We start from the raw sequence: 13,292 nt of genomic DNA, 5'->3' as shown, positions 1-13,292 counted from the left end.
GGAAACTCATGCTCATCATCAAACTGATATATTTTGGTTACAAACTTGATCTGTTCTTCAAATGATTATTTTGCTGATAAATACAACAGATTTGCTGATATTTGTGGAAAAAATACAGTGTGATCCCATTGTCTCCTATAGTCACTGTATGTTTACAGTGTCTCTCATTAAATGACCGAACACATTCAACAACAAAATGCATTTTGATACGAGTGAATTCTTGAATATCAGCGGGATGTGTAAATGATGCTGTGAAGCGTCTATTAAATATAAACTGGCCGAACATATGTGTGTTTAGAATCTAGACAATACAACAAGCAGATATAATACTGAAGTTAAGATTTTTCAAGGGTTCTCTTTTTGAAACATATATTTATACGTACACACACACACACACACACACACACATAGAGAACTGTAAGAAACCGGCTGAATGAAATGGGATTTACAAACAGAAAAGCCAGACAAAAACCAGCACAAACACCAAAACAGAAGAAAACAAGATTACAGTGAGTCATGGAGTGTGGATGATCGGATGCAAGTGATATTCAGTGTTGAATAACAAATCTGCATTGGTCAAGAAGATGATATTGGAACTTTAGTCTGGTGCTGTTCTAATGAAACATATAAAGATGACTGCCTGAAGAAAACTATCAAATTTCCCAACTCATTTATAATATGGGGTTGCATCATGTCAGGTAAAGGATCAGGAGAGGTGTCAATCATTATCTCAACAATCAACGCACAGGACAGGTGTAGAATGAAATTTTGGACACTTTACTCATTCCATCCATAGAAAAAATGGGTTTAGAAATGAAGTCATTTTTCAGGATGACAATGCATCTTGCCACAGAGCAAAGAGTGTTAACGCTTTTCTTCAGGAAAGGCATATCAACTCAATGTCGTGAACTGTCAACTACTATTCGAGAAAGTTGGAAGCAGATTGATGGGGAATGTTGTTTTTCAAGTTTGTGTTTTCTCCAGAAGAACTTTCTCCACATATCCGTTTAGGAAATGACTCATAGTCTCATGACTCGGCAGTTATGGGCACTTGGGCAGAGGAAGATATCACGCCACCGGTGACACCGGTGAGGGGTGTCTCTTATCTCGCCCCAATCCAAGATTTTAGTGCAGCTTCCTTCAACCTGAACAAGCACAGGGATTCAGATTTATTATAGCCTACAACAGCAGCGCTGGTTATGAGTGTGGTTGGAATGTCAGCGTCCTCCTGAGAGCCTTGATCTGTTTCAACTTCCACTATAAACGCAACTTGTGTCAATATGCTACAAGGTAAGACGTTATAACATTTCAGAATTGCACGACAACGACGTCTCAGCCTCTTTAATTTGCATGTTTCAAACTAGTGTTAATTTCGTTAAAGAAATCTATGACGAAAAAGGTTTACGACCAGGGGTTTTCCATGACCGGTACAAGGCAGTTCGACACTGATGACGAAACGACACATGCAATATCGTTTACGTAAAAAGACGAGACTAAAATCTACTTAAATATAAACTTGACCAAATCCACTTTTTGTATTTGTAACGTTAACGTAGAATAAAAGAGAAGACAAAACATTACAGACTGTTTTTAAGCCGCTACGAGTCGCTATAAGGATTTTTAAGAATTTTAAATCCCCAACCAGAGCTTTTCTGTTAAAATAACACGTTTTGTACCCAGTGTTTTAGTTAATAATTGCAATCTAGCAACCATGTGCTCCCGTTACACTGCGAAAAAAGCGCCGGTGAGTTGAAAACATGAGGATTCTGGCTGAATGCAAAAACGCACGTGCGCCTTATTTTGCAGTTTGGTTTGTTGTCAACTCTAGGGCTGGGAATCGATTCCAAAAAGAATCGATTCCGAGGCGTTGGGAATTGAGAGTCGATTCCATTAAGGGGAATCGACTCCTCTTTTAAGATTTTTTTTTTAACACAAACCGCGGCCTGTTGCCGAATTCATCTGTCAACACAATCACGTCACCTGTAAATAAATAAAGTTCAGACTACTAATACTATAGTGGGCACGCGACCTACAGTAGGCTACATTTATTGCATTCGCAGCGTGAGCTGGAAGAATGGTTACTGTGGGAACAGTGCTTGTGTGTAGGGGTGCGTGCGAACTGCGAACCATAGACGGTGCGAACATTATAGTGTGCACGTGACCTACGTACGACACAGACAGAAAAGAGCTCTTTTCGTGCTTTATTTGTGTCGCCGCAGGTGTGCGTGTAAAAATAGTTTATATGTGTAAAGGCCTAAAAAAAGTGAATATGTGTAAAGGCCCTAAAAAAAAAGTTTATGTGTAAAGGCCCTAAAAAAAAAAAAAGTTGTGTAAAGGCCTAAAAAGTTTGTATGTGTAAAGTGTGCATGAGTCTGTTCCTGAACAAAATGCTTTTAGAATTTAACAGGAATTTTAGCTATAGTTTTATGATACTGGATGAAATATATGTACCACAAATAGCTTTAGGATCACAATGTTTGTTTCAAGTGACCTTGATCATTTAAAGATTCAATGTTAATATCAAATAGTTTGGTTGTCAAGACACTATGCAATTATTGATGCGTATATGCTAAAAAAAAATAATGGTAACACATAAGAAAAAAAAAAAAAGGGGGAACAATTCTCATTTTGAACTTGTTGCTTATTAGATTGCATATTGGCTGTTTATTAGTACTTATAAACCACATATTAATGCCTTATTCTACACCCATTAATCCACCCAATACCTAAACTTTACAACAATATGTTTATTCCCATGGTATATGCAATTCCACATACAGTGATTTGACTGATTTCAGCCGTAGAAATTCAGGGACATTTTTCGACACCCTAAGTATTGGTCATTGATTTTTTAAAAGGCAAAAAAAAAAAAAAAAAAAACACATTTAAGGGATATACAGTACAGAAATAGGCAATATAGAAAATAAATGATGAAATCAGATCAATTAAATAAAATGTATAAAATAATAGAAAGGGTTAAGTATAAAGAAGCTCAAAAAGAAGTTGTGAATAAGAATGAATTAAATGCATATGATGTTTAAAGTAATATATGTTCTATATCTTTTCAGCTGCACTGTTACTTCTAGTGGCCGGCTGTACAAGCTCTGATGTTCCCACGACTGAGAAGACTGTTCAACAGGGAGCGACTGTGAACGAACCCGTTTTAAACATTTCTACACTGGATAAGCATGACCAGCTGATGGCGTACCATGGAGAAGAATTAAGTGCTGAATATTTCTGTGATAACGGGACATGTCACAACCTCCCAAAACTGGTGTGCCAGTTTCAGATATACTCAGAGTTTTTATGTTTCACCATCCCGAATGTCAACGTCAGTAACTCTGGCACATACACAGTCGTTCTCAATGGATATAAGGATGTCCGGACCTTGATTCTTAAAGTTGGTCAGTATATTACAGTAATATTATCATTCCTGCACTTGTAACATGTTGGCCTTAGTTATTTTTACATTGGTGTCAAGAATAAATGTTACTGCAAACAAAAATGCTGTATGACTAATCTGAGCTATTGAGGTATATCTGATGTCATGTGTGAACTACTTAAAGGTAGGGTAGGTCAGAATTGTCTAAAAAAACTTTTATTCAAATTTGTTTAAACTGTCTTTATATACCAATACATAATTAAAATGCAAGTACTCTGAAATAGAGAGTATAAAAAATTGAGTGACTCTAGTGTATTTAATCTTCAATAAAAACAGCTCATTAATTCCATTCACTCCCACCTAAAAACGGGTGCGCGACTGCGCGCACGTGGGGAGAGCCAGTAATAGCGGCGGTAGTCATGGCGACGGAGAGTGACAGTCGCGCAAGCCAATCACTTGTTTCGTCCCGGTAGGAATTAATGAGCTGTGTTTTTTGAAGATTAAATACACTATAGTCACTCAATTTTTATACTCTCTTTTTCAAAGTACTTACATTTTAATTATGTATTGGTATATAAAGACAGTTTAAGCCAATTTGAAAAAAAGTTCTTTAGACAATTCTTACCTACACAACCTTTAAGTTGTGTTTTTTCCTGTTTTTGCCTTTACAGAGGTTCCACAACATCCACAACAGTCCATCTTAACTTGGTTACTCCCTGTAATTGCAGTAGGCCTATTTATACTAGCAGCTGTCCTCATCTTCTTGGTCATTCGGTTAAACTACAAGGTAAGTCTCATAATATTTATATTGGGACATGTAATTAGGATTTAAAAAAAAAAGATATATATTTATTTTTTAAGTCAATCAAAATCAATCCACACATCAATCACCCATGAAAGAACTTTAATGAAGTAATGGATGTATTATTAATTCTGTGTTAAAGTCCCCCTGAAGTCAATAATTGTATTCCTTAAAACTCATCTTTGATCACCAAAATTACATATTTAAACGTTTTTTTCCTGTGAAAAAAATCTTCAAGCATTAAAATATCTTGAATGTAACTCGACACCCTTGCCTCATTTAGTGTGCGCGGTTCTATGAATATGCAAATGAGCCCCGCCTCCACTCACTCACTCACTCAGAGATCCACTGGTTGACGATCACATGTTGATCTGATTGGTTACAAGGTAGTTTGTGACGTCAGAAACACCAGCGATTTCAAAGCGTGTTTTTGAGACTGTCTTTGGTTCACTGCAGTTTTAAGGAGGAAATACTCAGCAATGCTGTCGACTTATGAATCTACACATGGATTGTCTTAAAGCACATTAAAAACACCACATAGACACATAAACAACATTAAAAGCTGGATTTACAACACAGGGGGACTTTAGATTAATGAGGGAAAAATTTAGCAGAAAAGCCTATAATAGGCTTTTAAATGACCGTGTTTGTTTTAACAACTTGCCCAATATAGTGTGACATCATGCTCAGTGTGTGTGTTACATCGCTTTTCCCAGGCAATAAATGTGTAGCAAGGACTTTAAGGTATCTAGATATAAATTGACATTAAAAGAAAAAAACTACCTTGCAAACTATTCACTGGAGTAAAAAGTGTGACAACTGTAAATACCATATTTTATTTATAGAAACCAAACCACACATGTTCTTAACACAATAACATTTAGTTTTGAGGTGAACTGCACTTCAATTTAATTTTAGCATTAACAAGTTTACAATTCACTACAGGTTTACATTCTGTAATTGTGTTTTGTTTTGTTTTACAGAAGTTCGGCTTTCAGAGGACAGGAACGGCTCCGATATAACATGCTTACATTGAGGATTAAGTGGAATGATGCTCGTCCGGACCATTCTCATCAAGGTCCACAATTCATACCTGTCAACCCTCCTGTTTTTCCTGGGATTTGTCATATTTTACCTTGCTATCCCGCTATGATCCCATTTAAATATTTTGCCGTATTTCTCCCGTATTTTTAATCTTTCTATATATATATATATATATATATATATATATAAAAAAACCTGCCCCCAAACCAGTTAAGCGGAAGTCCCGCCCCGCAGCATTTCATTGGGTTTAGGGATCAAATTTTCCTTATTTTCAAATCCCAATGTTGACAGGTACGCCACAATTACAAGATGCACAGGAAAATGAGAAATAGGATACGAGGGATATAAGCTGGACCTTTCAAATGCTGTATTTAATCAGTAGGTTGTAGTCATGTAGCAAATAGATTTTTATAAATACACACGTTCATCCAGTTTAAAGGGATACTTCACCGATTAGCATTAAGCTTTGTATCAGTAGAAACCGGTAGTATTTTATAAATGGCCGTGCTTCCCTCCCTCATGTCCCCCTGAGACGAGAGATTTCTGTATTGTGTGTCTGGAAAAAAAAATTCAGAAAACACACCTCAGTCATTTAGCTCGTCATCTGAGGCCCCACATCATCACATACCCTTCATGTTTGTTTTATTTCAGTTAGCCTAATAGCAAGTTTGATTTGCATGAGAGATGATCTTATGGAAACTACCCCATGCCAATCTCGTATGGTGAAGGGTGTGATGATGTGGGGCTATTTTAATTCCTAAGGCCAAGGGAACTTCATCAGGATGCATAGTATCCTGGATCCATATGCACCCTTTATTGTAAGGAAGGCCTTTATTTATTTATTTATTTACGATACATTATTAATTCATTAAGAAAATTGGTGTCCTTAAAGGTTGGAGTTTTCCTCCTTTTTTTAATTAAGGGGGAATTAAAATTTAATTTATTTAATTTTATTTAATTAATCCTCCTCCTTTAATTTAATTCAATTTCCAAAAGATGATTTTTTTTATTGCTCTTTTTAGTCATCTTTAGCATGGGCTCTTTCACTTATGCTAAGCACTGTATGTATAATATATTTATTTTTGCTAGAAATGTGCACTTCTGTTTCTTAAAGGAGAACTCCGGTCAATTTTAACATTGAGCTCATTTTTTTGTAAATTTGGAGTGCTGTCAGTACAGAGAACAACGACAAAAATCGGTGTTGCCTACACCGTGTTATCCTCTTTTTAAAATTTGCACCCTGTTGACTTCAATGGGGCAAGTTTTAAACCACAGTTCTCCTTTAACCTTCCATGACACTTTTAAAAACGTAACAAATGTAGCGTCCTTCATCTCATCTCATTTGATTTTCTTTTCTTTTTTTATTTGGAACATAATGCATTAAGACCAAATGTTACAGCATAGCCTACTATATACACATTCTCATTTGAAGTTCAAACTAAATTCTCCTAAAATATTTCTTCAGACTCTAAAGTCTGGTTGGATTAACCACATTTGAAGTTCTTGTAGAATAGTTGATATGTCTCTGCAAGTCAGTTTATTTCATGTGCCAAGCTGCAATAATGCTGATCATCAACCGTTTGCAATCTTTAGTCTACAACAAAACTACATTCAATATAAACCACAAATCTGCCTATAAGTGCCTGAAAGCTGTGTGTGGACATTGCACAGGCGCTCTCAAATATTTTGTGGTGATATGACCCTTTTAAAGTCACATCTCCATTGTTCTACATTATTATTAAAAACAATTGTAGTATTTTTTTCACAGAAACATTTAAAAGACTGTTACAACATACAATTTCATATCAAGAGAGGTGTGTCTTAAAATTGGTGCTGCTTTGTAAAATATGAACCTTACTTTCCTACCCAAACAAAGTGTGAAAAGCATTAAAGTATTGAATGTATTTTTAAGTATTTGTAAAAATTGTTTCTATGCCACTTTTTTCAGTGCAATACACATAATAAACTGCTTATAAAACCTTTCTTTATTTGTACACTTTAACTTCCTGTGTGTATTTTATATTTTGTAATATTTTACAATCAAGGCCAGACTGGAAGAATCCTATATAATTAGGGGCCAAGCACCGAAGGTGCGGAGGCACCTATTGTATCTGTTCCCGTTCTTATTATTATTCTTCCGACTGGGAGTCTATGGCAGCCCATAGAACCGATTGCGGGAAAGTTGTAATGGTTTGACATTCTGATAGAGGGCAGTCCCAACATTAAATACACCAATTTTGGTGTGTCTAAGTCATTCCCTCTAGTGCCACCACCTGTCCAAAGTTTCACTTTTATTTTGCTAATAACTTTTTAACCGTAAGGCCAATCAACAAAACTTTTTCCTCTGATTCCTGAGCTCATGACGATTCGATTGCACCCTATGACTTCATTTTTCCGTCATAAAAATATGGCCGCCATTTTGAATTTTCCTAAAAAGCTACTTTTGCGAACTCGTCCTAGACGGTTTGTTCGATTTGCACGAAAAATGAACCAGATCATCTACAGACCATGCCAACAAAAAGTTATGGAATTCAAGTTGATTCGCTTAACCGTTTTCGATAAACCCACGAACAAATTTTACATAGCGCTTGCGAAAACAGACGTAAGGCTGTATCTCCGCAATGCTTTATTGGATTCAGACAAAACTTGGTACATGTCATCACAAGCATGACCTGAGGCTACATGCTGTGTTTTGGCGCAGCGCCACCTACTGGTCCGGAGATATGAAAAATGGCTATTTTTGCTTATAACTTCAGAACAGTTTGTCCAAAAATCATAAAATTGGTCTTGTTAGATTCAGGGCAACATGCCGATTCGACTGATATCCAATTTTACCATATCGGCCATTTTGACTGTCGGCCATTTTGAATTATGTGCTAAAATGCTGTATTTTAAGAACGCATCAACGGATTGTTACGAAACTTGGTATGGGTCATCAGCACAATGCCCTGAAGGAGCGTGAGAAGTTTCAAAACAGCGCCACCTAGTGGTGATTTTTTTTTCTTTCAAATGCTTATAACTCTGGGTGTGGTCGACTTATTTTCAAGAGACTCAACTCTTTAGACTCCTGAATCCTTGCCGAGTCCAATGATACCAAACATGCTAGGTTTCGCCTTACGGTTTGTGTAACGTTGTGATTTAGCGCTTAAAAAACATTTGGTTGTATCTTCGAAACCTAGTCCGATCGAGATGAAACCACCGTCAGAAGTTTGGAAACATAGGTCGATAGCTATCCGCCAATGCCCAAATGCAAAAATATTGATAGTAAGGGGTAGTAAAATCCAATCAAATTCATCTGTCAGTCATTTTTTATGTGTTTTTTCATATAAATGTCTATAACTCTGAAGTGAATTGAGATATTTTCACCAAAATTGACACACATATGTATGGGCTCACTCTGAGGACACGTTAAAAAAATGGTGGGACTGAGCCTCTTGATGGCGCTATAATAGAACAAAACATAAAATTCCCATTGACTTCAATACAGTTTTGTGAAATAAAATGCTATACTAAACAAATGCTTTGGTGTAATATTACGAAACTCAGAATGTGCCATCAGCACCATCCCCTGCAGGTACTCAAAATATTTCGAGATAGTGCCACCTAGTGGTCAAAAGTTATAACAAAATTTCCAAAAAGGCTAATAACTTTTGAATTAATCTGGCTATTGAAATGAGAACATGGATACCAAGTTTACCTTATTTGGCCGAACTTCCTGTCCGCCATCTTGATTTTCATTCAAAACCTACTTTTTCGAACTCCTCCTAGACCATTTGTCCAATTTTCACCAAAATCGAATCGTATCATCTCCAGACTGTGCTGACTAAAAGTTATGGATATCGTGTCGATAGACGGAACCGTTTTCGTATAGTGCAGCAGCAAAGTTGAGGCATGATGCCAAAAGGACTATTCAGGCTTTATCTCTGCAATGCCTTGACATATTGACACCAAACTTTGTATGTGTCATTGTCACTTCACTCTGACCTCATCACATCAGTTTTGTAACTGCTCCACCAATTGGTCGAAAGTGATAATCCATTAAATCATTTTCTGAATGACTTTTTATACGATTTTTCAGCCATTTCGCCTAAAATCCTCTCTAAATGTCTTTAATTGGTCATTGTTGCAGTTGGTCTGACACCTTCAGCCATGTTGGCATGTCCTGTCATCTGCTTGCGCTTGGCCCCGATAATTGCTGCTTGCAGCTATATTATTATGATTGATATTATAATGATTTATTTTGTGCACAAAGAAGAGATTAGTAGAAGTGACTCTGTGATAATGGCGATATGCATCGCTTAAAATAAGAATACACTGATCACGTGATGTCGCACAGATCTGTGTCATCATCATCATCATCATCATCATCACACGGAAGATCGATCTCCTCTTCGGGATGTGCAACATCTTATGTGATCAATCAGAAAGACGACAGTGGCAATCCCCACCAGACCGGACAGAACCAGTCTGACCAGAACCTCTGCCTCACCACCACCACAGCTCCCCACAGAGTCTGGAGATTCAGGAGAAACACACACAGGCAGGGTGTTATTCATAAACCTAACTCTACACATAAGTAGCTTTGTGGAAACACAAGCAAATGTCATTGTGTCAAAAAGCTGATTGACCTTGATGATTAGGGTAGAACTCGTGTGTTTGTGGACGGGTGGTGCTGTTGCTCGCCTGTGATGTTCCTGGTGGACAGTTATAGATTGTAAGGTTAAAGTTATTTGAGTGTTTTAAAAGTACTGGCAGTTTGCAGTCTGTCACTTCGTCCTAACTATTAGTGAAGTATTAGAACTATCAGAAGTCCTAACGCTTTTGAAACACTGCTTAATGGAGAAACGGATCTTTTGATTCGATTCAGTGATTCGGAGCTTCAGTCTCGTCAGGTGAGGAGGCTTTGTTACGTCATAAACCATTTCGAAGCATTTTTAAATTCTGAAGGTTTGGCGATAGATGACGTTGAGTGATCGTCTCGTAGATACATTTTTGTATCATTTTGATTAATTTTAATACTTACAAAAAAGAAACTCATTGTCAAGCCCTGACTAATAATAACACAAATCAAGGACTACAGATTAATTATTTAATATATAAACATATTGAATGGTATTTAATTATGTGTATATTACATTTAACAGCATTTGCAATTACTCATTATTCATGTTTGTACTGAGTTTTTGTTGCATTTACATTGGTTTGACCAGCAGGTGCCGCCAGTTTCGAAACAGTGATTCAGAGCTTCGAAAAATCCTCGTTTTCCCATCACGAGTCCTCCTAACTAGGTGCAATCTGTCAATTTTGCGTGTTATAAGTAATTTTTCTGTCCCCATTGAAAGCCAGACAAATCACAGCTAGATATTAAATGTTTAATGTTGAAATAATCAGGAAATTACCTTAAGTGAAGTGTTGTTTTTTACTTTGTATATTTAACTTATGTTTCTAGTCTTATTGTGGTTCACCAGTGCAAGATGTTTCAAAGAAAATGTTGTACACTTAGTGCCCTGCACCCCTCCTGACTTGAATATCAGTAATCATGACGCCAATTTCAGATGATATTTGTATGTTCATTACAAAAAGACAGATATAAACAGAGACAGACCTGTAGATGTGTGTACGGTAACTCCTGTAGATGTGTGTACAGTAACTCCTGTAGATGTGTGTGCAGTAACTCCTGTAGATGTGTGTGCAGTAACTCCTGTAGATGTGTGTGCAGTAACTCCTGTAGATGTGTGTACAGTAACTCCTGTAGATGTGTGTGCAGTAACTCCTGTAGATGTGTGTGCAGTAACTCCTGTAGATGTGTGTACGGTAACTGCTGAGCTGCTGCTGATGGCAGGTACAGTGACTGGTGCTTTAGGACGAGAAGAAACATGTACATCACCATGTACATTTTACCATGAAACATATACTGTATCATGAGACCATTTGAGATCATATCCTATTAGCAGTTATTATCCTGAATTTTATTGCTTTGATCCCATATTATTAGTTATTTTTCCATATTCACTGCAGTTGTAACTTACCATAAACTTCCACTTCGTATGTCTGCACTGTGACCTTTTTATTGACAATGTTTACTGCTTTATACAGTCCAGATTCATTAGTCCTGATGTCTGAGATGGTTAAAATGCCTGTGTCTCGGTCTAGCTGTACTCTGCCAGTGAGTCTCTTGTCATAATGTGTGTATATTTTCCCTTGATACATCTGTGCAACACGAGTACTTTGTCCTCCGCTTTCAAACGTCCACAGTGTCTGAACGTCTCCGTTTAGATCATGAAGTCCCGGATGCAGATTGAGGAAACCTCCCTCCTTCACTTGAACTGTTTCAATGGCATCAACCTCTCCACACACTGAAACAATATGAAAACAGGTTAAATATACAGGTAAACAAGCAGAGGAATAGCCTACAATGAGGCCTGTTACTTCCAACAAATGGTCGGGTAACTTTATGAGAAAAGTCTTGATCGTTAGAATGCCACATCTGTAAAAAACAATAACCATTCTGCTAATTTTAAGTGTAATTTACATTTGTGTTTAGAAAGTGAAAGTGAGAAGTGAGAAATTGAGAGAAAGTTGTTGTTTTTTTGGTGACTGTCATTGCACTGGTTTAAGGGTGTAAAATATCTATCAGAGAAGCTCAATAAGATCTGATAGTAAGGATTTTAAACAAAAAATTTAACAAACAATACAATGTGTAATGCTATGAGAAATATATTTTCTTTTCTGTAAATTTTTTTTGTGCATTATACTTTACGTACCTCAGATAACCCTGCCTCTAAACAGTCAGTACACTGTAAAACATTATATCATAAGTTATGACAAAATATGTTTTTACATTGCTTTAACCCAGCAAAATAAGTCATGCAATTTTCTATTTTTTTTTATTTTTTTTGTCATACAAGATTCAACTGATTTTTAAGTCAGTTTAATGTAATTTAAGTTGAAATGACTTAAACATCCAAGTTGATTGTACTTAAATTTAAGGCAGCAACTTTATTTTTCTTTTACAGTGTAAAAATAGCTAAATAATTGCTTTACACATCAGATGGCTATCATACATATTTCTTGCAGCACAGCAACACTAGCAGACCCAGTTTGTGGTTTGACTGAAAGCGATCTGAAGAGTGGAAAAGGAAGTTGGTCATTTTGAGGTGTTTAAACAATAATGGATGGAAATCACCTGCCCCTAACCAGAAAGTGTTTCTTTGAAATTGAATTATGGCATGACACATTTTCTGTTAACATCAGCTAAGCTCACAGCAAGTCATGTTATGCGTTTGCTCGCTTGTACTCCTGTGCCAATATGAGATGAATTGCAACTTTTTTATTTGTTCAAGTTTTGATCAAGTTTTTTATTTGTATCAAGTTTTATCTGACATTTAATGTGAGAATTGTTTTCTTGGAAAAAAAAAGTTTATTGAAAACTATTCACAGCATACACCATCAGTTAATAAATATGTTCCAATAAATTACTAGATGAGGGAATACTAAAACCAAAAAATTATCATAAAATAAGATAAAAAATATCTTACCCTGTCGCACAGCGATGAAACCCAAGACAAGAGCCAGAATACTGATGGACATTTTCAAGGAGAATCAAATATTCAGCGCTGTGAGTGGAGCTCAAGTGATGAACTTTATGTAAAGATATTCTCTCTCGATCATCAAGAGGAAGTGAGCTCTGTCTTGCAGTCATGAGATGGTACAGGTGTTTTTCTGAAACCGACCGTACTCTTAAAATCCTGTTCCAGTATCAAATAACATCCAATTCTGCACCAATAGCCATCAAGATATTGAGACAAGACCCTCACCAAGACAGACGGATGTTAAGAGTCCAGATTCATAGTCCTGATGTCTGTGATAGTTAAAATTTCCATTTCTTGGTCCAAGTCATAATGCATGTGAATTCTCCCTTGATGCATCTGTGCGTCATGAGTATCTGCTGCATATAAAAGTCCACAGTATCTGAACGTCTCCAGATCATCGACTGCAGAATGCAGATTGAGGAAACCTCTCTCCTTCACTTTAACCATTGCAGCGTCATTCACACCTCTCCAC

The 13,292-nt window shown here is 36.6% G+C and overlaps 2 protein-coding genes across 5 annotated transcripts; one reads left to right on the top strand and one right to left on the bottom strand.

Annotated features, from left to right (window-relative positions):
• Positions 1-1,176: 1,176 nt before the first annotated feature.
• On the top strand, positions 1,177-5,388 carry LOC307145738 (uncharacterized protein). Its single transcript, XM_079849209.1, has 4 exons — positions 1,177-1,290; positions 3,069-3,404; positions 4,054-4,169; positions 5,168-5,388. Exons 1-4 carry the CDS (start codon positions 1,281-1,283, stop codon positions 5,204-5,206), a joined length of 501 nt encoding a protein of 166 aa, XP_079705335.1. The 5' UTR covers positions 1,177-1,280; the 3' UTR covers positions 5,207-5,388.
• Positions 5,389-5,466: 78 nt separating this feature from the next.
• LOC307145732 (uncharacterized protein) lies at positions 5,467-13,292 on the bottom strand. 4 transcript variants are annotated; one of them, XR_013818991.1, is made up of 6 exons: positions 12,767-13,292; positions 11,258-11,584; positions 10,970-11,085; positions 9,857-9,922; positions 9,435-9,741; positions 5,467-7,290 (listed from the first exon to the last, which is right to left on the bottom strand). XR_013818991.1 is itself a non-coding variant. In XM_079849199.1 (6 exons), the coding sequence occupies exons 2-6, from the start codon at positions 12,816-12,818 to the stop codon at positions 9,596-9,598; spliced, it is 843 nt and encodes a 280-aa protein (XP_079705325.1). In that variant the 5' UTR covers positions 12,819-12,950; positions 13,046-13,292; the 3' UTR covers positions 9,476-9,595. The 4 variants fall into 4 exon arrangements, 3 of the variants coding, with proteins under 3 accessions (XP_079705326.1, XP_079705325.1, XP_079705324.1); XM_079849199.1 differs by lacking the exon at positions 5,467-7,290 and having other exon boundaries at positions 9,476-9,741; positions 10,834-11,085; positions 12,767-12,950; positions 13,046-13,292; XM_079849198.1 differs by lacking the exon at positions 5,467-7,290 and having other exon boundaries at positions 9,476-9,741; positions 10,834-11,085.

The sequence above is a fragment of the Squalius cephalus genome (genome assembly GCF_949319135.1).
Source record: "Squalius cephalus genome assembly, chromosome: 18".
Lineage (NCBI taxonomy): Eukaryota > Metazoa > Chordata > Actinopteri > Cypriniformes > Leuciscidae > Squalius > Squalius cephalus.
The sequence above is the reverse complement of the archived record's forward strand: the minus strand, read 5'-3'. Positions and strand labels throughout refer to the sequence as shown.